This window comes from Amphiura filiformis, chromosome 8 (genome assembly GCF_039555335.1).
Source record: "Amphiura filiformis chromosome 8, Afil_fr2py, whole genome shotgun sequence".
Classification (NCBI taxonomy): domain Eukaryota; kingdom Metazoa; phylum Echinodermata; class Ophiuroidea; order Amphilepidida; family Amphiuridae; genus Amphiura; species Amphiura filiformis.
In genome coordinates, this window is record NC_092635.1 from 65,721,091 (window position 1) to 65,748,876 (window position 27,786).

General features: G+C 36.6%; 1 protein-coding gene across 1 annotated transcript; it reads left to right on the forward strand.

Annotated features, from left to right (window-relative positions):
* The first annotated feature begins 59 nt into the window (after nt 1–59).
* On the forward strand, nt 60–26,679 carry LOC140159675 (uncharacterized). The gene is made up of 15 exons (XM_072183170.1): nt 60–142; nt 784–1,030; nt 2,733–2,806; nt 3,711–3,830; nt 5,309–5,465; nt 6,305–6,402; nt 6,531–6,651; nt 10,049–10,078; nt 16,352–16,489; nt 17,269–17,476; nt 20,540–20,664; nt 21,189–21,350; nt 23,020–23,164; nt 25,780–25,901; nt 26,494–26,679. Exons 1-15 carry the CDS (start codon nt 60–62, stop codon nt 26,677–26,679), a joined length of 2,016 nt encoding a protein of 671 aa, XP_072039271.1.
* Nucleotides 26,680–27,786: the final 1,107 nt, after the last annotated feature.

Genomic DNA, 27,786 nt, shown 5'->3' on the forward strand with positions numbered 1-27,786 from the left:
CCACGTGCATAGATACGTGTACGTCAGCTGTTTGTTTTCGGATTACAACAAGCTAAATAATGACCGCTAAGGATGAAAACCTTAGTTGGTTTGCCAGATGTAGTAGCTCATTCGTACGTGGAACAGAAGCAGTATTCTACAGGTGCGTACACAATAATAATGGAAGAAGTACTTTTAAAGATTTAATTAATATTTCAGGTGTTCTCTTTCAAGATACCTCTCTTTCAAAATACTTTACTCATTTTGATTGAAAAGTTGTGTAAATGCTCTGTAAAGATCTTGTTAATCAAACAACACATCTGTCAATGTAAGGGGAAACAAAGTGAATGAATGCATGTTTCTTGAAGAAAGTGAGTGGAATAGTGATGGTGAAATCAGCACCGTTTTGGAAATTGTTATCTGTGTAAGGATTTTGTACGCAAAGGATATATATTACGCAAGTCAACCGTGGTCTTTGCTGAACAAGTTTGAATCAAGGTACACATCAGTCGTCCAGAACAACCAAACTACATTATCAACATTTAAAAGGAAAACAACTACTGGATATGTTAACATTGTAAATCATTGTAACTTGATTGCATACAGATTCAAATGTTACAAACAGTGTGTTTTGTTGTGCATTCTGATGTGTTATTGGGGAAGTGTGTTTTTGGCCTTGGATCGTTGCGACTCATATTCAATAAACATAAAAACTGGTGGCTTCCAATCATTTTGATACAGCCTGTTGTTATAAAGTTAGATGACTTTATGAAACAGTTTTATGAAACTCTTTATTTTAATCAGCACTGGAAGATTTATTGGTCGACATCCTTTACTATGCATCTTACTGAGTACCCTACTTGTGGCAGGTTGTGGGGTTGGCTTAATACGCTTTCACCAAGAAACCAGACGAGAAAAGATTTGGGTACCATACGGATCACAGAGTGTGATAGACAAGATTAGGAAGGATAAGTCGTTCCCGTCAAATCAGAGGATTCAGCGTCTTCTTGTAGAGGCAGATAATATATTGGATCCTGCTGTGCTGAATCATGTGAGTTTACAACATACTTCTGATTTCATTTTACATCCAATTCAATAGTTGCATTTGCAGGATTGCTTACATTGGTGCGATTTTTGATAGACAAATCCAGGATTTCTTAGTTTTCAATAGCAGGGTTTGCCCTCTTGATCACAGGTGCTTTTCAGGCTCACTGCATCTCCCGCGGGAACTGGTAGTATCGAGAGGGGGCAAAAATAACGTACATACACTCGGAAGATCCGAGAAGCAATATGGATTCGCAGAGGGGGCGACTAAACCATGAACAGAGACATAGCAATGTATTCTTTTAACCACTTATTTGACTCACTGATCTAGCACATAATAGGCAAATCAAATTGAAAATTCATCCACCACTAATTGCAACAGAAATCATTTAATCACCATTCATTTCAAAAGAGTATATTAAAGAACATTTTATAAGTCCCGAAAAGTCCAAGTCCATTGGTGCGATTTTTGATAGACAAATCCAGGATTTCTTAGTTTTCAATAGCAGGGTTTGCCCTCTTGATCACAGGTGCTTTTCAGGCTCACTGCATATCGAGAGGGGGCAAAAATAACGTACATACACTCGGAAGATCCGAGAAGCAATATGGATTCGCAGAGGGGGCGACTAAACCATGAACAGAGACATAGCAATGTATTCTTTTAACCACTTATTTGACTCACTGATCAAGCACATATTAGGCCAATCAAATTGAAAATTCATCCACCACTAATTGCAACAGAAATCATTTAATCACCATTCATTTCAAAAGAGTATATTAAAGAACAAATTATCAGTCCCGAAAAGTCCAAGTCCAATAAATCCAACTTTATGCAAAGTATGCATGGGTGAAATTTCAAATTTGGTCAAATGTTGTTACTAGGATTCAGAAAAAAGTATAGTTTCAAATATCTCCGATATACATTTCTTGAGTTGTGGGGGAAAGGTTAAATGCCAAAATTTGGATTCCACAGGGGGACAAAATTGAAAATGCTCTGATTTTGATTTTAAAAAAATGGTTTCATATTGCTCCGCTTGCAAAAACATTTAAAAAAACATAGTTTACCATATCTCTGGTGGTTTGTTACCTTGGCAACATGGCAAAGAAGATCGAATTCCATTAAGCGCTGTTGACCTTGACTTATTTTGTGATGTTACCTTTGTAACAAAACATCCAAAAAATGCAATTTTTCTCATTCTTATTTTTGCCAAAGGAACAATTTGAGACCAGTTGGATTAAATTCGGAGCATATTTCCATTATAAACGACTGTGGATTTGACCTTTGATCTTTTGCCTATAAATCAAGAACTGTATGTCAGAAACTGGTCAAACTATACTTTTTCTGTATCCTTATGATGAGAGCAAGACATTGTTATGGTTTTAAACTAGATTTGACCAACTTTGAAATTTCACCCCCTGTATTAGCGGCCATTTTGGATTCATGCAGATTAGGCACTGTTCCACTACTTGGACTTTTGGGGACTTCTGATATTGTTTTAATGTACTTGTCTGAAATAAATGGTGATTAAATGGTTTCTGTTGCAATTAGTGGTGCGTTAAGCCCTGATTTTCCTTAATTTGATTGGCCTAATATCACAACGAAGGAATGAGACTACTAGCTCGGGACTACCAGTTCCCGCGAAACAATTTGTTATAAATATGATATAATTAAATTTGTTATATTTTCTCTTCTATATAATACTGCACAGATGGTGAGCATAGACAAAAGAATAAAGAATATAACACTTGAAGGAGGAGACAATTGGTATTCACTTTGCATAAGGTAAACCTTTATATTACAGTAGAGAGATTGCGATTTCCAAACGTACGTAACAAACGCCCGTGCAATCTATTCAAAATCCCGTCAAAGGAGAGAGATTTTGAATAGATTACACGGGCGTTCAATACGTACGTTTGGAAATCGCAATCTCTCCAGTGTCTCTGAAAGAACTGTACCGTCGGAAGTTGTATTTTTGTAATATTTTAATCTCGTGAACCAACCAGCTTTCATACGCCTTTTATACATTATATCTATGAAAAGTATTACTTATTGTTGTGGAGATATGAGCAAAAAGAGGTTAAAAATAAAGAACACCACAGGGGTTAACATAGACATGTTCCAATGTTGTTGACAATGGTCTCAAATGGTTCTTTCTGTGACAACAACTCTAATAAAGAATAGTTTGAACCACCTACAATGACTTATTGCCAAGGTTACACAGCAAAATAGGTCATTGCCAGTTGAGTCCTATTGATGTTGTCCTACTGATACATCCCTGAATGGTTACTTAGGTAACGAACGAGTCGTGACATTTGGTTTCATCTATTCTTTATTTGATTGAGATAACAGTGCCAACAATTCAAGACCATTTCATCTCAATCGGAGCATTTAAATCTTTATCCCCAGTGGCTCTTCAAATTTAACCTTTGACCCTTTTGGCTTATAACTCCGAAACGATAAGTCGGAGGTGGGATAAGCTATACATTTTCTGAAAATTAAAAAAAATTGCGCAGTTTTGAATTTTGACCCCTGTATAAACTTTGACCTTGGAAATCTTGAATTGCCCAGAGGTGACAATTCTACACCCCCGTCTCAATTTGTACCACCTATAGAATAACAAACAGCGAAGAAAAACACTTTAACTGGCAAAACTATAATCTAATCCGATCTGTTTCAATCCGTACAGGATAGGTCATGAATGTTTGTCAACTAGTATTCTTGAATTATGGTCATTCGATGAGGACATCATACGTAATTTATCTGACACGGATATTATCCAAGAAGTAAATGAAGAGAATCTTGTTAGGTAGGTCAATGATACAGAAGTGATGGAAAAGTGGCCTTTCATCAAATGATCGTAGGAGTCCATTGCTAGGAAAGTAAACATTGCAGACTGTGCTAAGACAGTAAACATTGCAGACTAGACTAAGACAGTAAACATTGCATACCTTGCTAGAACAATAAACATTGCAGACTAGACAAGGACAGTAAACATTGCATACCTTGCTATATAGAACAGTAAACATTGCCGACTAGGCTAGGACAGTAAACATTGCATACCTTGCTAGAATAGTAAATATTGCAGACGGGGGAACAGTTACCATCATGTTATTAGGTATTCTTCAAACTATACATAAGAGTATTATTTAAGAGATTAGGCGGTATAGGGGATGCCGAGATTGGATGTAGACCTTCCAGGAAAAATAATTTCTATAAGATAAAAGACTGATTTGAAACTACTTAGGTTGGTAATTATGAACGGAGTTTAATCTTTCCCTATATATATATAAGAGGGCTGAGCTTTCAATATTCTAGCGAGTGTCATCTTTGAAGATGAGTGTTGTCTCTGTAGATGAAAATAATTTCTATAAGATTTAAGACTGATTTGAAACTACTTAGGTTGGTAAACATGAACGGAGTTTAATCTTTCCCTAGAGATGTCTATATAGGAGGGCTGAGCTTTCAATATTCTAGCGAGTGTCATCTTTGAAGGTGAGTGTTGTCTCTGTAGATGACACTCACTAGAGTTTCGACAGCTCAGCCCTCCTATAGTTTAATCAGCTCGTAATTGGCGGGAAATGTTAGGCTTTTAGCACTAAGCCGTAAAGTAGCCCCACGTTAAGAGTGATATCTAGTTGACCTGCCTGGTCTATAGTTTGCGTGTTAAAAAGGTAAACAATGTATAGGACTGGAATTAATAATTTGGGTTGGCCCATTCAGTGATTTGCTCATCCGGACGATCGTAAAAATCATCAAAATTCAGATTTTGGTACCTTTGTCATTGTCATAGATGTGCTAACATAGATGTTGATGTATATTATGATTCATCCAGTCGTAGAAACAGAGGTGAATTATAAATAAAGTACTGGAATAACTTACGAATTTTCATCCAATCTCATTGGACTTCATCTGGCAACTTCAAAGATGCTCCGGTATTGATCGTAATCGGAGACTGGTCACGTGTCAATCGTCAAGGAATATTGACAATCGATGAATCCCAGGCGTGCGACAGTTGGAATCTCAGGCCCCCTCGTTTGTTGAGGGATGGCTTCTCCACTCGTTCCCAAATCGCTTCTCGAACTCCCCGCTCAAACCACCTCTCCTCACGATCTAGAATGATAACATCCTCCGTATCAATTTGGTGTCCGGAAGTTTTGGCATGAGCGTATATAGCAGAATCCGGTTGCCAGTCAGTATAACTAGGACGTCTATGTTGTCAACATGTTTAACATTATTAAATATCTCCTTTTAATTCACGACATTCTCTATTCATTCATTATGTAGTCCCGTTTATTACTCGCACGTTGATGTTAAACAATTTCTTGGTGGCAAGACCAAAGTTGAGGCTAATAACACCAAAATAATTCAACAGGCAAAAGTGGCGACTATGACATATTTCATCAAAGATCAGAGTTCTATCGACGACGAAAGTGGTAAATATGTAAGTATACGTTAACCCTCGCTTACCAGTGTACTTCGGTTATATTTATAAATGCGCTTTTATAAATACGCACTTGACTACCTCTTCGCTGCCATAACAGCTTAGAGACAGTAAGGTTCGAAATGACCTTCTACATAATCTAGCGCTGAACATACATCCAGGGGTCTATTTTATATACTTGAATCCACTCTTTGCTTCTTTCAACATTACTTTTATGTACCAAAAAAAATATTAACATAAAATGATAAGGTACCAAATATCCACATTATGGAACAGACTATCTGAAATTAGCCAAAGTGCTGACATCTGCTAATTAGAATACATTGTCGGATTCTGGAGTGTTCGCTCTAATAAACATCTCAAAAAAAGTAACTAAACCCCCTTAAATAATGACCATTATTCAAAGGAGGGGGGCTGTTGTGTTACAAATCTGTAAAATGCGTTGGAAGCAGAATTTATTTCTGCGTATTTTGACACCTCATTTGATACGATAGCCCAGAAAACAATAAAACACCGGTCAATTTAATGTAGTGAGGTCCAGATTTGAAAGTTGCACTTACATGCAATACAAAAACACTTTACGCAGATTTCCTTCCATTATACTGGATACAAAGTCAATACAATTTACTGCAACTTTCAAATCTTGGGTTACATTGATTTAAATGTACGCTGTGACGTCAATATTTAGTCAACTGCTACAAATGAGGTGTCAAAATTCTGCTTCCAACGCATTTTACAGATTTGTAATACAATTGCCCGTTTTTTAATAATGGCCATTATTTAAGGGGGTTAGTTACTTTTTTGAGATGTTTATAACCTACCATAATTTCTGTTTACAGACAGATTCGATTGGAGAGCAATGGGAACAGGCGTTCCTCGATGTCACTGAAGTATCATCTACAAATAATATATCTGTGTACAGGTTCACAAGTAAGAGGTAGGTACAAAATATCAACGAGAACATAATCGTAGTAGGTTTGTGTAAAGGATCGAAGATGAATTTTATAGATTGTGCAAATATGATAACATGATATTAAAATATGTGGATAATAATATTTGTTTCAGTTACACAGCAGAGAGTTCTAATGCAATTGCGTCCGATTTTACATTCCTAGCGTCAGGCTACTTTCTTCTCATATTATATGTCATGGCAGCGACGAGCAAATTCACTATGGTTGAACACAAGGTAGGTACATGATGAGTATTGTGTACCATTTTACTATATAGACTAATCCGACGAGCCAAGTTATGGTCGGAATTTATTTATCCACTACTGGGGGTCCATCCGTACGAAACTGGTGTTGTGTTGTTGACGTCACAGTGACAGACTGACTTGGTTCGGTAATCTATTGTCCAAAATCCCGACCAACATTTTTTTTATTCCCTGTGTTTGGAACTGATGGAGGGAGAAAAGACATACATAATGAGCCATCAGTTCCCAACGATCATGAACAATTACATATAATCAAAAAATTCTTTTTGAGCAACAGGTACAAAGAGAGACAGACGAGACAAAGACTATGGACGAAGACAACGATGACTCTCACTCATATACAAAACATACAACAAGACGAAGACAAACAAGAAAAACGATTCATATTATACTCACACACTTAAACAATCTAGCCATGATATTATATACATAATATAAAAGTTACTTTTAAAAAAAATTACATTTTATCAATGTCGAAAGAAAACTTTTTAAAGTGCTTGCCAAGATTACCATTTTCTCAGCAATTTTATACTCAATGTTGAATTTAAGCTTAACAAAATTGCGGAAATTCTGAAGAGAAGGAGCCACCTGTTGAAATTTGCATCTATGAATATAAAATTTAAGAAAGAGAAATAAAAAGTTAATGCAAGTAATATGAGGAGATACGTCCTTAGTAACTCCAAATAATCTCTCAAATGTGGAAAAGGTTTGATTCTCCTTAGTGATATCATTGATGAAAACACATCCCGACCAACATGACCAAACCACTTAAGACCTCACAAAGAGTAACTCGGTCGTTACAAATACGTCTGTTAATAAATCGTATTTGCAATGTTTTAAGGTTGGTCTTAACCCTGGAATTATGGAAACTTTTGGGCCTCATAACTGCTCAATTAATGGTCTAAAGTATATAAAAGTATACATATTTAAAATGGCAAAGACTTGGTAAATCCATCTGCCAAAACGCTCATTTTTGGCCCAAAATCGCACAAAATGTTTTTTTGTTGTTGATAAATTTGCACCAAAAATGCTTAATTAAAAAAAATCACATAAAAGCCTGATTTTCGCCAAAATTTCAAATATTTTTGGTGAAGTTGGTCGAAATTCAAACAAAATAAAAAACGGCTCCTAGATATTGTTATCTAGTTTTTAAAAATCAATAAAAAATAAGCTTTTGCCCAAGAAGTGGGCCAAAAACGTTTTTTGGGATTTTGGGCCAAAATTAGCATTTTGGCCCAAATTTGACCTCTCAGATGAATTAAGCAAGTGTTTACCATTTTGAATATGTATACTTTTATATTAGACCAACAATTTAGCAGTTATGAGGCCCGAAAGTTTCCATAATTCCAGGGTTCAGACCATAACATAGAAAGACAGGTAGTTTATGTACACACATTTTGACACCCCAATTTTGCTCAATATTAACAACAGAATTGTGCAGTAGTATTTTAAAGATAAAAAACCCGAATTTAAAAGTTGCACTTACAGCGATCAATACTTTTTAATCGCAAGCACGTGTAAAACCTGGATTTTCTTAGCGCTGTATTCAAATCAATGCAATGTACTGCAACTTTTGATTGCGGGATTTTTTCTTTAAAAATATTGTATTGTATATTGTATAAAGGTATTGTTGGTCGAAGCAACATACAATTTTGATTTTCATTATCTAGATGAATATATTATTGAAAAACAACACCTTGATGTTTTGCAAAAGTTCATTATACAAATCGTATACTTTGCAAACTTGCTTAATTTATTGTTGTAAATGAGTTATGTACGTTTTACAAAAGTGTTGTTGTTTCAGCCCTCTTTACAACGTAACTAAAGAACCGCAGCACCTATAAAAGTATATCTGTGATATTTTCATTCTTCTACACACTCGCTATGAATTGAGCTATGTACTTCTTGCCAAAGCTCACTACCATTCGTAAGATGCTGTGAACTACCAAATCGCAACAGTTTAAAATAATAAATAACCTTAATATTGAACGAAATGTGACAAATTGTGTATCAAAATAAGCGTACACAAACTATCTGTCTTTCTAAGTTAAAATAATGTGAATACGACAAAATTAATAAACTCCTCAACAAAAATTTGGAAAGTTTTTTCAAGCATCTGTATCTCAAATTATTTGTGACATAGTCATATCGTGTTGCATAACAATGGATAGCTACAATATTCCCCTTTACAATGAGACCTCATATGAAACAATAACCTTTTTACGGCAGAGTACACGTCTTGTGAATGTAGTGGGGTCTCAAACAGAACAAAACGGTTAACCTTTATTCTGTCCTCTAACAACGCACCTTATCCTCATGTTGCTCACCGGCCTGGTTACACGTTACACAGCACGACCAAGCTGGTCCACAAATGTTCAATCGTGTTGAGGTCTGACCCTGGGTCTGGCCTGATGGCAGGTCATTTTGGGACTACGCCCATATTCTGCAGGTAGTCGTTAACTACCCTGGCTCTTTGGGGCAAGCGGTGTCATCTTGGATTGCATTAGGTGCCAGATTGTGAAGACATAGGATTGCAGCTTGCTACACAAAATAATGGTCAATTTGGCACATTCTGCTTGAGACCGCACTACATTCACAGGACCTTTACTCAGTCTTGAAAAAAGTGTTTTAAAAAAAACTGTATAGTCAGCGCTAGATTAGTGTATGGATTTTAAAAAAATAGGTGCTTGAAAAAACTTTCCAAACTTTTGTTGAGGGGTTTAGTTCATCCTATGCTATTATTTAGGTGCAACGTTTGACTCTCACATGACCATGCCATCTCATATCTCTAATGTCATTCGTTGCTCAGCGCTTCAACTAAACATCAGCCGGATCCGCCGGATCTAATACACGCTAATCCTAAAGGAACTGCGTTGCCTTCCTGTCACCCGGGATAGATTGCCAGTGAAGGCAAATATTAGTACTAATTATCCATTATTATATCCCTTACAGACATTGAATCATGGTACAGACCCAATGAATAGCACTGCATTGACTTCGAATCTACAGATCAGGCTAATGGATGTCTGACATTGAATGATTCACCAAGTTTAAATTTAAAAAAAAGAAATTACAATAAGTGAACGAAAGAAAAACACCGGTGTTTGTTAGTGGGTGCTTTTTTTTTTTTTTTTTGCAAAGGTTGAATCAGAGTTACAAACATGAGCGAAATGAAAAATTTATATTTTTAACAGATTTTGGTGATTTCTAATTTGATGATTTCTGGGTCATTAAAAAAACCAGTCCGACCGACCCTACTAGAAAGTTCCGTCTGCTCATAGAACAGGAGATTCGATAATTTTTTCCGGCGCGATGGAAAAACAATACACATAATGATGATAATAAGTGTTGTCCAATTGTTTCGTTACAGGTATATATAGCATTAGCTGGAATCACAACGGTAGGATTTTCAACGGTTGCTGCCATCGGTCTAGCCTCAGCTTGTAATCTGTTTTACAATTATCTGCATTCAGTACTGCCCTTTTTACTATTAGGTACATACAATGCTCAGTCATAAATAATATTCTGGATAACTATCTTTTATCTCTGTAACTATATACAGACTTGACATTAAGAATAGAATATTTCTTGATGAAGTGCCAAGACTAGCCTAGCCATAAACCGTACGGGCTAAATATTAATTAGGGTGTGTCGGTAGATGGTATAAATAAGTTTGATAGAAAATGTATTTTCCATGAGTTCACATTCTCTAGTAGAAATTTGCAATGAGAATTCTTTCAAAACAATGAGAATTGGACAAAAGTATGAGAATTTAAAATTTTCTCATTGATATAAAATGTTCTCATCCAAATGAATGAGAAATACCAATTAACGTGTCAGCCACCTGTCACATTGTTTTAAATGAGAAAATTAACCACTTGTGACAGGTTGTTGACACGGTAATTAATATTTCTCATTCATTTGGACGAGAAACTTTTATATAAATGAGAACATTTTAAATTCTCATATTTTTGTCCAATTCTCATCGTTTTGAAAGAATTCTCACTTTAAATTTTCCACTAGTGATTGTGGTGCTCATAAGCTTTGTGAAGGACACAATTTCTGGCTTTATGCAACATTAGCTAACATTGTTCTATTATTATCAAATTTATTGGGGTTTGATTTGATATTTCATAAACTTCGTCAGCAATTGGCATACGTCAGAGCTGAAATGCACTTACAATGTGCAATTATAACTTTATAATAAAGCATGAAGAAGGTACGCCTAGTACCGAAAATTTGCTGCTAATGTGCTACTGTTTCCCGTCTTAGTTTGTTTTATTTTTTTATTTTATGTTATATATTTCACGGGAGTGCATCTTTAGAGATCCAGTTAAAGTATGTTTCATCAACTTTCTGTCTACAAATTGCAATGTACAATGGTGTACCAATTTTTTGAAAATTGGAGGAGCTTAAAATATGTGATAAGTGATACGTACTCAGAACGTTTGAATGTCACCCACTGTGGTCAAATGTTATAAACTTACGGTACAAAAAGAAATGCACGTATTCCTTGTTGTCCAATGAACTCACGGTGTTTATTTGTGTACCATACACAATGATACAGTAAGTTTATAACACTCTCCCTCGGGGGCCATTCAAACTTTCTGAGTACTTACCGCTTTTAAGAGTCAGTTTTTCACAAGCTCCTCCCACATTCAAAACGGGTACATTACATGTCCCTTTCAGTTCTGATCAACACTTATTGGTATTTAGGTTCAGTACATATCACCTCAAACTTCAATAAATTTGATAATATCAAAACAATGTTCAGAAATTCAGAATTATTCAGTCTCCTTAAATCTGTCATTTTAGGTTCATTCACTACACTATGAGCGCCATAATGTAAACTCATGGAAAGTACATTTTCTATCAAAAATTATTTGACACCATCCCCCGACACACCTCAATTTATATTTAACTCGTGCGGTTTATGCAGACCCCTTTTAGATTAGTCTTGGCACTTCGTGAAGAAATATTCCATACTTAATGTCAAGTATGTGTATCCTTTTTCTGAACATATTGATACAGTTTGTGAAAGTTTTATTCATTAACACTGCGATAAGATATAAATTTCTCGGTTTTATAAACTCATTCAGGTATTGGAGTTGATGATATGTTTATTCTTATCGCATCGTGGGAATCTCTGTCTGAAGAGCAGAAGACGTTGAGCGTGCAGGAACAGTCGGGGCTTACACTAAAACACGCGGTAACTAATTGTTTTACTCCAATAAAAAAATGCTATAACATATTTTGTACTTCTATAGTTATAATAAATGTAATGTAATTACTATCATATACTAAACTAGACCAGGCACAAAAAGAAACTCGTTAGTTATACTCATCCTTGCTGTTCAAAAACCTGATAATTTTAGATTATTCTGAAATATACATTTTGTTATTTAGACTTTGCTTTCTCATTTGACACCCTGTTTGTGAAAATTGAACAAGAACTGACCAAGAAATGCACATCCAAACCCTCAAACCCCAAAATCAAAAGTTGCAATTTTAACGATTCGATTGTGCCTGTTACATTGCGTGCTTTAGTGATTGGCATCTGGGCAAGTGTGCGTTCCCCCATTGAAAATCGTTGAAATTGCAACTTTTGATTTTAGGGTTTGAGGGATTCTTGTACGATGTTCACGAACAGGGTGTCAAATGAGAAAGCAAAGTCCATTTAACGAAACGTATATTTCAGAATAATCCAAAATTATCAGGTTGTTGAACAGCAAGGATGACTATATAAACTGACGAGTTTCTTTTTGTGCCTGGTGTATACTAATGCGTTTGTAGGATCTTGCGTTCTTCTAAGATTTAGATTTGTTGTCGAGGGCTTAGAGCCAGAACTAGCTATGTCCATTTGTTTTCTCAATTACATGTTACTCATTTCGGCAACAAATGTACGGTTAATTATGCCCTCTATAATAAATGCAAGTGACTTTGGGGTATATGCATGGTCACTTGAACAGTTAGTTAGACGCAAGTGACCATGCATATACCCCAAAGTCACTTACATCTTCTTATGGAGGGCAGAACTAACCGTCCATTTGTTACCGAAATGAGTAACATTATTGAGAAAACAAATGGACATAGCTAGTTCTGGCTCTAAGCCCTCGGTTTAATCACAATAAACATATAATAGAAAGAATTATATAGGAAATAATATCAAAATAGTGTGAAGAGATTTGGATACCAAAAAAGACGGAAAGGGTGAAGCTTGTGGCTTCTTAGATGCTGGTTACAAAAATACGGAAATTTGAGTTTATATTTTGGGACGATATGATTTAGACGGAAGCTATTAATGGAATATTTTAAACATTTAACACATTATATACGATTTTAAGCTAAATAATATTTGATGTGATCGACCAAAATGTGCTTTATACCCGTACAGAATAAAAGCTTGTCGTTCATGGTGTTCCACTCAGGTGGGTCAGCCTCAAATCATATCTGTCTGAAAGAACGCGTACAAGTTCACATAAATGGTGATTTGCTCTTTGGTGTCCCACAAGGGTCAATCCTTGGACCGTAGCTGTTTTTTGTTTATACATTTCTACTTCTAAAATCAAAGGTTTGGCACCTTCACGTGTCCGACAGCGTAAATGTTAATAACATGAAGCGATTTATTCAAATTTTTCTCCATCCTCTCTCTCTCTGTGTCAGGTGGCGCTGTGTAGCGCTGCTGTGGCCTTCACAAGAGTACGCCATCTCACTCGATCCGATGCCAAGTGTGTTGCACCTTGCATTCCCTGGTTAGAAACCAGCTTCACGTCATTAGTCCAAGATGTTGGTGGACGTCCTCTTCCTCGTTTGCCTTCCATGGCCCCTTGCAAAATCTGTTTTTCTACACCTCCATGTTTCCTGACAATATGGCCAAAGTACTTCTGCAGCTTTCTCTCCATTATGCCGCTTCTGATGGTTAGACTTGTACCAATCTTGTCAAGGATCCAGGAATTTGTTCTCCTGTCTTTCCATGTCACTCGTAGAAGCCTCCTGTAACACCACATCTCAAAAGCATCTACTCTTTTCCTATCATTCTTGGTCATAGCCCAAGACTCGCATCCATAAGTGGCAATGGAAAACACAGTTGCACGAAGTAGGCGTACCTTGAGGTCAATGGATAGGCCTCTGCTTTTCCATATGCTTGACATGCCCTGCACAGTTGTCCTTGCAATAGCCAGTCTTCTCTTAATTTCAGTTGTGCTGTCACCACTGTTGTTAATCATTGAACCCAGATATTCAAATTGCTTCACCTCCTCAATCTGTTGTCCATCTATCACAAACTCATCACTTTTCTCTCTCTGTCTACAACCATTATTTTTGTCTTCTTTGTGTTCAGGAGAAGGTGTTTTTCTTCACTGGCCTCTTTGATGCGCTTCAAAAGATCAATCAGCTCTACTCTGCTGCTACAAATAAGAGTGGTATCATCGGCGTACCTCAGGTTAGTAATTCTTGTACCGCCAAACTTCACTCCACCTTCAAACCCCTCCAAAGCTGTTCTCATTATGTCTTCAGAGTAGATGTTAAATAGGTTTGGTGATAGCACACAACCCTGTCGTAAGCCTCTTCCAATCTTGAACCAATCTGTGTCTCCACTACTTGTTCTGACTGCCGATTCTTGGTCTTCATATAAGCAGCTGATCAGATCCACAAGATGACTTGGAAAACCCATCTTTTTCATAGTTTCCCACATCTGAGGGTGGCTAACACAGTCAAAAGCTTTACTGTAATCTATGAAGCACATGTAAAGAGGAAGTCTATGCTCTCTGCATTTCTCAATCACATTCCTGATATTGACAATTTGGTCCCTAGTACCCCTTCCTTCACGAAATCCTGCCTGCTCATCAGATATTTCCTGCTCCATTTTGTTCTTCATTCTCTTTCTCCATCCAGGGTGTATCAATATTCATTACCTCCGTCACTGATTTATGCGCATTTCTGATTGGCGCAACAACAATACTACCAGCCTTGCGATCGTTTTGTATTTACTGTGCATTGGGTGTGTCATTTCTCTTCATATTAAGCGTATTCTTCTTCATGCCATTATTAACGTTGGATCATAGACGTGTTGAAAGTAAGCGAGACGCCTGCTGTTGTTGCTTCAGCCATGGAAAGGAATATAAACCTTCCACATGTGGCCAAAAAAGTTATCTTCAAGAATTTGTTCGCCATGTATACGCACCACTGCTGCTGAAACCTGCAACAAAGGTGAGCCTATTTGGGTGCATGTTTTTCACTTAAGAACATTTTACCCAGCCTAGATTAAATCGTGGCACAAGAGACCAGAAACCGGAGTTAGACTATGTCCTTTCGTAACCTATTTTACATATACTTCTATTATCTTTACCAGGGTAGCTTATGATGATTATAGTTTTGAAAGTGTTTCATTGTTACCAGGAACATCGTGATGGAATACCTCTTGTCTGGTTTACCTGTTTGTTTGTCAATTTCTTTAAAAGCCACTCTTTTATGTCGAGCATATCTAAGCATTAGGCCGTGTAAAATTAATATTTTGGTTCTCGTCCCCTCCATCATCAATTTTTTTTATAGATTTTTCAATTTTTTAGACTTTGGAATGATTTATGAAATCTTCATACATATAAATAAGTTTATTAGAGAACAAGCATCACTTCCAAGTCTTTTTGTGGTACTCTAGGGGTTTATCCTCAGAATCTCACATTTGAAAAAAAAAAAAAGGGGCCTCATCGTTTCCTCGAGCACTGTTGGAGAAGACCGAAAACTACTGACAATGCTAATTTTACATTGAAAAAAAAAAAAAAAAAAAACACCTCCTCCTCATCAATTCATGAAAATCCTCTGGACGAGAACCAAAACATTAATTTTATACGGCCTTAACTGTTGCACAGCTGAAATCTAGTAGATAACGCTAAGTAAATTTCAGCCAACACAAGTGACCTAGTGAAGGGGTCGCCGTAGATAGCTGGTCGGGGTATTTTTACAGGCAAGTGTAGCCAACAATAGGGCATTTACCCTGATCGGAACCGACTGTAACGAGGTCTTTTATCATGGGTCATCTGCCCCGCCATTATCAGATGAACCACGGGGAGAGGGGAGATTTTTTTTTTGGGGGGGGGGAGGCTGCACGGAATTGAATCTCTCGTACCAAAGGCAAACAGTGTTCCAAGCTGCCCTCTTGACATATAAGCCAAGCTTTTAATATAAACGGTGTTTTCATCAATTAAACTTACCTGATGGTCTCGATATGACAAATTGTAGTATATCACTCAGTCATTTGTGGTTTTGAGTCACTCATTGCAGCACTAAAGCTGTGTCAGCCATTGCTGTGTGAAACCCTCCTACAGAATTTTCCATCTGTTTATATCCTTTGCTGGTGTAAAATCTTTGGTGTCATTGTGTCTTCTTGCCTCATTCATCTTTCTATGCTTCAAATCTTTTGGGATATCTTTCGAAGTTTTATCAAACATGCTATGCTCTATGGAGTCAAATGCTTTCTGATAATCTATGAAAACAAAACCGTGGTTAAGTTGGTATTCGTTGACTTTTCCGTCAGTCTGTATAAAGTGATCTATAGTAGTCAAAACTTTCTTTCTACTGAAACTGGCTTGTTCTGTCGGTTAGCTTTGGCCTAGGAAATACATGTGATGAGACAAAAAAAAACCATTCATGATTCTCTGTCCTTATCAACTTTCAGATATTCGTTATTCTGTCATCACTTGTCCTTCTTGGAGTATGCATCTGGAGTTCCACCTCATGGGAGCAAGACTTCGATTTGAGAACGATGATACTATCTGACAGCTACTTGAAAGCTTATCTGGATAAAATGGAACAGGTTCGTATGAAACGTCAAATAGTATAAAATCTTCAGAATTGTCTTCTAAGAAAATATAATCAGTCAGCATGATATGTATTAAAGTTGTATTTTACTCTTGTTCATCTAGACATTCATTTTCTCTTCTGTTCTTGGGCTACGGCCCGGGAATTCGGTTGTTCTTTGATTTTGATTATTTATTAACAACTAATCACTGATTTGTGAAAGTAGGATGATTTCGGAGATCCCGGAGAAAACCTGCAAGAGCGAGCATGTAATCGGGATAAACCAAGTTCACGTGAGTCCTTGGGCCGCGCCGGGGCTTGAACCCGGGACTTCAGTGGTGCAAGGCGCAGGAACAGGAAAAGCTTGGATTGTATTCGGTCATAATGCCGTGATCAACGCGATATGATGTATGCTTACCCAAATCAGGACACACACACTGGTTTTTCCCTTCAATCGGGGATACACACATTTTACACAGGTTGCGTAACCATGAAAATGGGGACACCCAGTTGGCACATAATAGAGCCCGATCTTCCCCAGTTGACTAGGAAAATGTCTAACATTCCTGACTCTCTACAGGGCAAATGGAGACATCACCCCCTATTGCCCTGTAGAGTGTCTTAACACGCTTTATATCCCCTGTTACCCTGTATAGAGTCCGTTTAAAAATCGGGGATATCCCCGGTTGGCGGTATATCCCCAATTACAGGTTAAAAAATGGAATGTATCCCCGATTGAAGGCAAAAACCAACGCATTATTTCTCACGAATAATATCTTTCAAATCTATTTGCAGTATTTCCCAACAGAAGGTGCTCCAACAGTATTCTACCTTGAACATGTAGATTATTATTACGAAAGAAATGCTCTTAATCAATTCTATCGGGATATTCACGATAATCAATACATACAAGAATCGTCAATTAAATGCTGGTATATTGACTTTCAACGATGGATGCAATCTGACGACACAAGAAAAGATAACTCTTCTGATTCAGATACAGGTGAGTCCTAACGTAACATTGGTTGTTGATTTATTTCGGATCCCTTGATACATGGGTAGAAACAACAAAATCATGGACGTGCCGCCGGGGGCCACCGAGCCAGGGGCAAAGATCCATTTCACCCGATACTAATAGCTACTAATATGACAAATGCTTGAAAATATGCAACTGGGCCAAAAGAAGATTCACTTTAAAACTTTTGGTTAAAGCAATATTATAACATTATCATACAAAATAGATTAGCATTTCTTTGACATAAAATGTTAGTTTTTACTGTCAGATATATCCCCTTTTATTTTTGAGCCGAACAACTACGTCAAAGCAAAGAAAATGGGAATTTACTACCAGCGCGTATGTCGCCAATACGTACCACTCCTTCGGTCATGTTATGGTACGACCCTTTGTTGTGTAGATCACCGTCCCGCACTGTGTGTTATGAACATCGTGTATGCGTTCGACTAATATTTCCATCGTAATAATAAGACGCCGGTTCCGGCGCTTTATTCAAAATATTTTGACAAAACTACAGCACCTAGAGTCTTGATTTTTGCAGGGTATATTGGTTTAATAAAGTACAATATAATTGTGTAAAAAAATGAATTTTAAAAAATCAGTGAGGGCGTCCTCAACAGCAAATGTTATAATATGGCTTTAATGTTGTCTTTGAGCTCTGCACACAAGAGACTGAACTGGAACAATATTGGGCTATTCCAGATGTATTCCGCAATCCCCCCCCCCTATGGAAGACACTTCCGGAATTCGGGGCTAAATTGACAGCCGGAATTCACATGTCAGGAAAACCCCATGGAAGACCCTGCCGGAATTGTGGTAATATGGCCAGCCGGAATTCAAGTAAATGTAAATGTCTTCCATAGGGTTCCAGCTGGAATTAGACCATTTTTTCAGTTTCCAGCCAGAATTCAAGTAAATTGTAAATGTCATTCATAGGTTAATCGAGATGGTGACCATAAGTGAAGATCCTGCCGGAATTGGAGCATTTTTGACCATTTTCCAGCCGGAATATTAAGAAATATGAATGTCTTCCATAGGCACATCATGGCCTTTCACAATTCCCACTCTTGTTTTTTTGGTAATTTTAGCAGCCGGAATTTCACCTAATCTCAATGTCTTCCATACCCTCCAGCCGGAATCTGTGTTAAAAATGACTGCTGGAATTTTAGACACATCTCAATTCCAGCTGGAATTTTTTTTTTAGATGTCTTCCATAGGGGGGGGGGGGTGCGGAATACATCTGGAATAGCCCATTCGGACCCGGGCGTTCGGAAGATCATACACCGTATTGTTACGAGCCGTAATGATGCAAAGCCAAAATCACTTTTTACCCGAATTCACACACAAAAGCACAGCAAAAATACACTGTTTGATTAAGTTAACAAAATCCAAGACTTTAACGGAAAGTAAAATATGATTGATTCATGAATAATAAATGCATATGCAATAAAATCACACTTTTAATTATCACTACTTATCCAGCAGTCTTCTTCTTGATGATTATAGTGTTTGGGTACAATGTTCTGGCTGGCTGATGTATATATCCTTGTTTGCTTATCCTGCGAAAATCACTGTTCAGCGAAGTCCATTATACGCTTGCATTTATATATCCTTTGCATGTAAAATCCTCGCACAGAAATGGTGCTGCTTTCTCCAAACACTTAACTCCTTGCGCAGTTCTCCAAACCCTTAACTACTTGCGCAGTTTTTCAGTTCTCCAAACACTTAACTCCTAGCGCAGATGACAATCTCCAAAAATTGTGTTTCTTTCACCAATCACTATCTTTCTCCAGGAAAATGCTTCTTTCTTTCTGCACTGCTCCACTTTATTGATAGATGTGTTGATTTATAAACCAGACTCCAGCGAGCGTTTCATACACTGAAAATCTCCTTCGTTACTGTATTAAAATATCCCATTATTGGCTATGCAAACTGGTTCAAGTGTACCTCCTTTTGAAGCACAACGACCAACACACATATTCTGCAAAAAGCAAACTAAATTGCTTTCACCTTTATACTCACAATCTAATAATAGACCATTTTATATCACTCATACATAAATTCTAGACAGTTCATTGGTTGATTACCATTTATCATTTTTACCATCAGCCTCTCCGTGTGATAGTCTTTACCATCACAGTGCCTACCGTAGTGCGCCTGTGCCAAGCTGTGCGCTGACTCTTAGACTCGCCGATTTAGTTATGGGTGGATCCCAAAATGTGAAGTATATCACGGCAAAACATGGTGTTATGTTGATGAAAAAACGTATTTCCTATCTTAAATAGTATTTTAGTAATATGATTTATGTATGAGTGATATAAAACAAATATTAACTGTCTTAAATTCGTGTAATGGTCGAAATATAATCACTCGGTGAAAGATGGATTGTTCCATTCCACTCGCCGTTCCGGCTCGTGAAATGGAACAATCCATCTTTCACCTCGTGATTATATTTCGACCATCACACTCATAGACAGTTAATATTTGCATACTGTCACATTCAGCTTATTTTAGAAATGGGAATTTCCAACTAGCATTAGGTAATGCACTTAGATGAGCAATCTGGGAATTCCCAATATTAATTTATAGACATTAACCTTTCTCATTACATCACTTCCTGGGGTTTTCCCAACATGATATCATATCCACTTTGTAATATCGGGGATTCCCCTAACAATCCAAAATTAGATATGATTCAATTTGTTTTAATCAACTTGATGAATGAGAAGGGATTCTCCACACATGTCATCACTCATGAAATATCTCCTAATTTTGTAAACAGAGATAAATTATCAAATTAAATTACTCGGGGCACATCACAGTATATCGGTATCATTTTTCCAGAATGCCGAATAAATATTTGTCTGTTCGTAAAATCATATTAGGCAAGAATTATCTTCAATTCGAGGAGGACGGTGCGTGATCAGACGACACCTAATTAACTAATGCCCTGAATGCCACAACAGAGAAAGGTACTTTCGTTGCATTTTTTATTTCCATTTTTTGATGTAATAAATTTAGATCAATATAATAATAATGTCTGTATTACAGAGTATTGGCCGCCAGACGATGCTGCCTTTTTTGCACAACTTGCAGAGTTTCTTGATCAATCGGGGCAGCGGTATGTCACAGACATTCTATTTGACAACAGCACAGGACATCCACTTAACATTTTGGTAAGTGTTAGCTATTATATTTCTAACAGTCATGTCTACTCGACTTTCAAAATTTATAAAATGTAAAACTCAGGTGCATTACATAGTGACGGATGTCAAACTCAGGGTGTTTTACATAGTGACGGATGTCGATCGCAAATTTATCAAAAAATGGGCATCGGTGAAAACGTTGAGTAGATAAATTATATTGGGCATAGATTACAAATTTGCCATTAATATTCAGCAATTCATGTGTTTATTAAAAGTAGACCCTTGAAAGATATTTTTTAAATGTAGTAATATCGTACATCTCACATGTGTAATAGATTGCCAAAGTTATCCGTCACTATGTCTTGCGCAATTACTTTGAAATCTCAACATCCGTCACTATCGCCGGGCACTATCGATTTTACCGTAAAGTACAGATCCGTCACTATGTAATGCACCCGACGATGGATGGGTGATCTGTTTGCCAACTCTTTTTTCCCCTAACAATTTTCTATAAAAATAATCATAATTTTAAATTTCAATCTTTCTGATTTTAGGCTTCTAGATTCGTTCAGACCAACCACATAATTCTTCGCGATGTCAATGAAGAGATAACAGCTATGAGATCCGCACGTGAGATAGCTACTAATGCAGGCTTCGTGTATCCAAATGCCGCCTTTGTGTTCTCCGTTCAATACTTCTTTTCCGAAGCTAACGATGTAAGGGGGTAAAGTAAAGTCAACGTTCTTATAATAATATTCAAACTATTTTTAGAAATGACCTTTTTTATACTGATGATGTACTTCACTTTCAGATTATCTACTCCTCTAGTGCTTGCACAAAACCTACGACGATCCTGATTCTGCAGCCTTTGACGCTGCCCTGCATAAATTCGACATTACAAAAATATCAAAAGTTGCACAAGCTCCCTTAAACACAACAATGTTTTCGAAATATTATAAACGAGTTTATAAACGTGTTTTGGTTTTGGTCAAAACGTTTTGGGTTATGCAATGGTAAAGAAAACGTCAGGTTTTGTGTGAAAAACCATTACAATAACGTTTTTAAAATGTTGTCAAAATATTTTTGGTAAACATTATTGCAAAATATTTTTTTCAACAATTGTGTAAAATGTTTTTCAGCAAGTTTCCCAAAACGTTTTATACATACCCTTTAAATAACACTACACGGCATTTAAACGTTGTTTTCTCTAAAACACTTTGTGTTTGCTATAAAGGTAAACTCGACTGTATAACCTCATCGTCATGTTTGTGTTAACTTTGCGCATACTTGGGTATTGCTTGTGCAAATTCCCGCATTTCTTTACAAACTTGCCGTATTTTCTGTAATTATGCATACAAGTTTGAGCAAATTTATACAACTTAACTTATTCAAGTTAGCTTTATACGTCTTTGTACCAATTTGCAAAAATCTTATGTAATTTTGTATCATGCCATGTGCACCGATCTGCAACCTTGCCATTTTGTCATGTTTTTGCAACTTTGGACATACAGTTTCTTCTGTGACATGGCTTCTTTTCTGAATAAAATCGAAGAAAAAAACCTTTATGGTTCTGGAATTTCTTTTCTTCAGGTCATAGAACATGAACTTTTTCGTAATCTAGGCTTAGCTTCTGCCTGCATCTTCATCGTCGTCTCTGTACTTCTTGCAAATTTATTGGCCAGTACACTCGTCTTTCTTTGCGTCCTCGCTGTTTTAGTAAGTATTTATAATAAACTACCGAATTGGAAAACTTTTCGTGATAAAACCTCGAACAGTGGTGATGCATTTGCAAATTGCATAATAAAAAGAAAATTGATTCAAGAAAGCGGGAAGAATAAACACGGGAATATCAAATTGAATGAAGAGAGTCCGTGGGTGAAAAGAGTTGGCGATTATTTAACAATCCGCGAAGCATGGGTGACCATCAAACTCGAACATGGAAAAAATAAAAATGTATAACCGTTGCCATGCTCTTTTTTTTAAACATTTACATTATTTGTTAGCAGTTCATGGGAAAGAGGTACTAGAACCATATTGGACAGATATAAGAGGGAGGGGTGTGAGCTAAAGGGGAAACTGAAGAAAGGAGAAGCTAGGGGGCAACGAAGAAGAAGTTGGATAAAATGAATTAAATGAAACAACTGATCAATCGTTACTGTATTTGGGAGTTGCTAAAATTATTCACAATAAAAACTTGGAGGGTGGTGATGCATTGGTGGTGTAAATTGCATTTATTTACGAACCACGAAAGACGGGTAACTGCTATTTCTAATTGTGTGCTATTGAGTGTTTCATTGGTGCGATCCGCCACAAACATGACAAAAGGGTAAAATAATAGCGTATATAAATATTTCTGGATATTTTCATTACATTATGTTTGTACAGGTTGATATCGCGGGAACCCTCAATTTTATGGGCCTTACAATCGACACCATTGTATCAATACCGCTCATCCTATCCATAGGTTTAGCTGTCGATTATTCTGTTCACGTGGCCCACGACTTTATGGTGCAAAAAGGATCCAGAAATGGTGAGTACTTTGCATCGAAAAAATGTATTGAAAAAAGAAGAAGTAAAGAATGGGCGCAAAGGCTCATGGTAAGCCTATCACTATTGAAGTATATTAAATACAGCATGTGCTTTAGAAATCGCCATATGTTCTGAAAAACTAAATGAAATAACAAATAAGTGGCGGAATGTTTACCTTTACATTCAAGAATCATAAATCCCCCTAAAACTGGTCAAGCTTACGAGTTTTCCATTCAAAGGTATATGCAAAGACCACATACTGTGTGAAAGGTCACTTTCCAGACTTCCTATTTATAAGCAGTAATGGCAGCCTCCAGCGCAGGTATAAACAAATTTTTAAATTCGAATTTACAATACGATGTAACTGACTGTTAATGTGCGTTTACCAAGTTCAGGATCTCCATACAAGAATGTGATTGCTTTCACCCCGGGAATCGCGTGAAGACCACTAGTCAGTGGATAATATTTAAGAATAAATAAATTAAAATTTGATTGAAATCGTATATTAAGGCTTAAGGCCTGCAACTTTTGTTTTGTTCCATTCACTGAAGTTTTATTTTCAATAGTGTTTTTTTTTAAATTATTATTATAGACTTTACATTTAATATGGAATACTTTTTCAAAGCTAGCCTGACGGAGTCGGCATAGACCACACGGGCTAAATATTAATTGGGGTATGTCGGGAGATGGTGTAAAATAATTGTTTGACAGAAAAGGTGCTTTCCATTAGTTTACATTATGGCGCTCATAATGTAGTAAATTAACCTAAAATGGCAGATTTAAGGAGACTTTTGTGGAGGTAAATTTTTTTAATTTGAACAACATTATTCTGATATTATTAAATTTATTGAGGTTGGAGGCAATTTTATTAAACCTAAAAAGCAATAAGTGTTCGTCAGAACTGAAATGCACATGTGATCTACCAGTTTTGAAAGTGGGAGGAGCTTTAAAAAATATAGCTCTATAAAGTGGTATGCACTCAGAAAATTTGAATGGTCCCCTGGGGCCAAATTTTATAAACTTACTGTACACAAAGAAACAGTGTGAGTTCATTGGACAACCAGGAATCCGCACAGTTGTGTTTGCACCGTAAGTTTATAACATTTGACAGGGGGCCATTCAAACTTTCTGAGTACGTACAGCTTTTAAGAGCCATATTTTTAAGCTCCTCCCATAGCAAAAAGAAAAGGTACCGGTATAGTTCCGGCTACTATACGGGATAGTATCCGGTAGGTATTCTGGAGCTATCCGAAAGTATCTGCTAGCAGATACTAGTTGGATACTAGTATCGGTATAGTGGTACTATTCCGATACTATCCCGATACTAGTATCCGATACTATAGTATCGGAATAGTACCCGCTTTCAGCTGGCGCCAATCCATGTCACATGACTAATTAGAATAACTGCCATATCGGCTTGGAGCCAAATTGCTATACAGTCAAGGAATGAGTTCCTCTGATTCAAAGGATAATATATACTGTTGTACAAAGAATTGTACAGTGTGTTCTATTTCTGGGCTTCACAATACAGGTATGATTGTATTGGGTGACAGTTTTGAACAGAACTTTTATTTTATCTAAATTTAGTATAAGCTTAAGAACATCGTGCAATGTAGGCTATATCAAACCACGGAGTATGTTGAATTCTGCACCCAAGACAGCATGGTGCTCAATGCATCAGCTGATGCATGCCATAAATGTGAATGTGTATATTATATGTTTTTAACATGCAATGTAGCATTCATAATGTACATTTTCAATTGCTTTTTGCCACTAATTTCAATGCTGCATGTAGGGCCTATGTACAATATAATCAATTGCTACACATTTCACATTTAATGTATGTACAACTATAATCATTTGAAATTTTCCAGTGACCTTGTCCATATACCATGTAAATCTCTGGACATATCTCTATGACCATATTTGGGCAAAACAATTTACATGCGAAACAAATAGTATCAGATACTATCCCGATACTAGTATCAGGTACTATCCCGATACTAGTATCGGACACTATTCCCGATACTATTTATCAGTGTCTCCCAGTAACAGTATCGGATACTATCCCGATACTATATGTCCATATATGGACAAAAAATTTGCATGTGAAACATATCCGGATACTATACCGATACTAATATCCCACTAGGTAGCGGGTACTATTCCGGTATTAATATCAGAGACTATCCCGATACCTATTATATTTTGATATGGGCTCCCCTGTTCAAAAACTTGGTACATTGTAAGTGTATTGCAGCTGTGATGAATGCCAGTTGCTGACGAAGTTTAAGAAATATCACCTCAAACTCCTATAAATTTGATAATAACAGAACCACGTTACACAAAGTCCGAAATTGTGTCCCCCGCAAAGCTCAAATTCAGCCTCCCTAAATCCGCCATTTTAGGCAAATTCGCTACATTATGAGCACCATAATGTAAACACATCGAAAGCACATTTTCTATCAAACAATTATTTTACACCATCTCCCGACATACCCCAATTAATATTTAGCCCGTGCGGTCTATGCAGACTCCGCCCAGACCAGTCTTGGAACTTTGCGAAAAATATTCCATATTAAATGTCAATTGTGTATTATTGTTCTTTTTTTACAGACAGAGTCAAAACAACATTAGTAAATATGGGTCCAGCTGTAGTGAATGGGGGGTTAAGTACACTTCTTGCTTTCATTTTACTCGCCTTATCAAAGTCCTATGTCTTCACAACGTTCTTCAAGGTAAGGGGATACAGGTCGAAGACCTTGTGATAAAAATAAATGTATAAAATATGATCGGGTATTTTAAAATGCATGCGCATGGTTGCATAGCACGCTAGGTTATGCATATATTTGAGGACACGATGGCTCAGTGGTCACCTCGTCTACAGGCATATAGAGTGTTTTTGATGAAAGCTAAATTAATACGAAGCAGCCGTAAATATGCCAATACAGTAGATTGGTCTTACAATAGTACTTGTTTGTATATGCTTGTATCGGTAATGTATGTGATCAAACTTGATAATTTTATAAATTTGTCAATGGATGGCGCCTGGATTAATTTAGCGTCCATCAAAAGCACTGTATACGCTTGAAGAAGATGTTTTACGGTATATCATCCAACAACTGGACTGGAGTGAGTATTTCAAATGGAAATTTCACAATTGTCTATTCTATTCAAAACTTCTATTCCCCATGTGGAAGACATTAGCTAAATCTTCCACAGGGATAGTGCGGATTCTAAATGGACCAGCCCAATGTACCTCAAAAGTAATGTATTTTTACAAACCTACCAGTATTATAAAGAGTTCTAACATTTCTGATTACATTTCAGATCTTTTTATTAGTGGTAGTGTATGGTCTGTTCCACGGATTAGCAGTTTTACCAGCATTACTAAGTCTTATTGGTCCTGCCTCCTATCAACCCAATTCTTGTGATGACAACAAAGGATATTTACATCTTTCCTTACAAAACAATTCAAAACCATTTTACCGTGAAAAACGTTGTAATAGTTTTTAGAGCATATAAAGTGCAAAATAAATATAATATAAAATACATAAGAGAGGCTGAAAACAGAACTTTTCAGCAAAGCGAACAGCAAAAAGAGAGAAAGTCAGTGACACCATGGAAATGCAAATAATGATGATTAAAACAAGTATGCAAAGTTGGTACATATAATTAGCGATTACAGTGAACCTTATGTGAAAGCAGTTTGTAATTACTCACAGAAGTACCTTGAAAGTATTACTAATAGTATAACATATAACACCTAGGTTTCATTATCATTGAGGTATAGGACTTTTTATTTTTTCGGAGAAGAGCAGGTAGGGCAACTACTTGATTATATTTCTACATGTTCATACTACATACTCTGAAAATTTTAGAAAATTCGCACAAGTCCGTTTTTTAAAAATCACATTTTTGTTCCTAAAATGGGGGTTATAGCGCCCTCAACGGGCACTCTCTCCATAGGGCTACATGTCAAGACCAGTTATAGACAAATGGCCCCAAAATAAAACGGACTCGTGCAAATTTCCTCAAATTTTGCATATGATGTAGATTTAACATCTGGAATGTAATGCAAGTGATGTCGTTGCTGCTCTTCTAAATTCATTTTTAAAATGTCCGCCACAGACCAAGGTGTTAACAGTAAAGTAGTTGAATGTCTTTATTTCATTTTTTTAAATTTAAAATTAGTCCTAGCAAAAGCGTAAATAGGCCCTAATTGGAATAGCTTAATTAAAGTGAAGGATAAATCAATCAAATTGCCATCAGCCATTTTTGTTCATAAGACAAGATTGGCAAACAAGAAGAAAACGGCAGTGCTGATAAAAAATAAAAGCATCATTAAGGCCCCATGTCACACTGGGGGGAAATGGTAAATCACACATATTTAGCAGCATTTCTCCTCATTTATCACAATTGTGCAGAATTCAGCAGCCTGTTTTAACAGATTTTGTCGTTATTTTAGGAAATCTGGCTGTTTTTGTGTGATCTCCCATTTTTCCCCATGTGACACGGGGCCTATTATCCTACTGAAACTTACTATTTTTATGGAGTTGACCTTATTTTGTTTTATTTTATTTTATTTTATTTTGTTTTATTTTATTTTATTTTATTTTATTT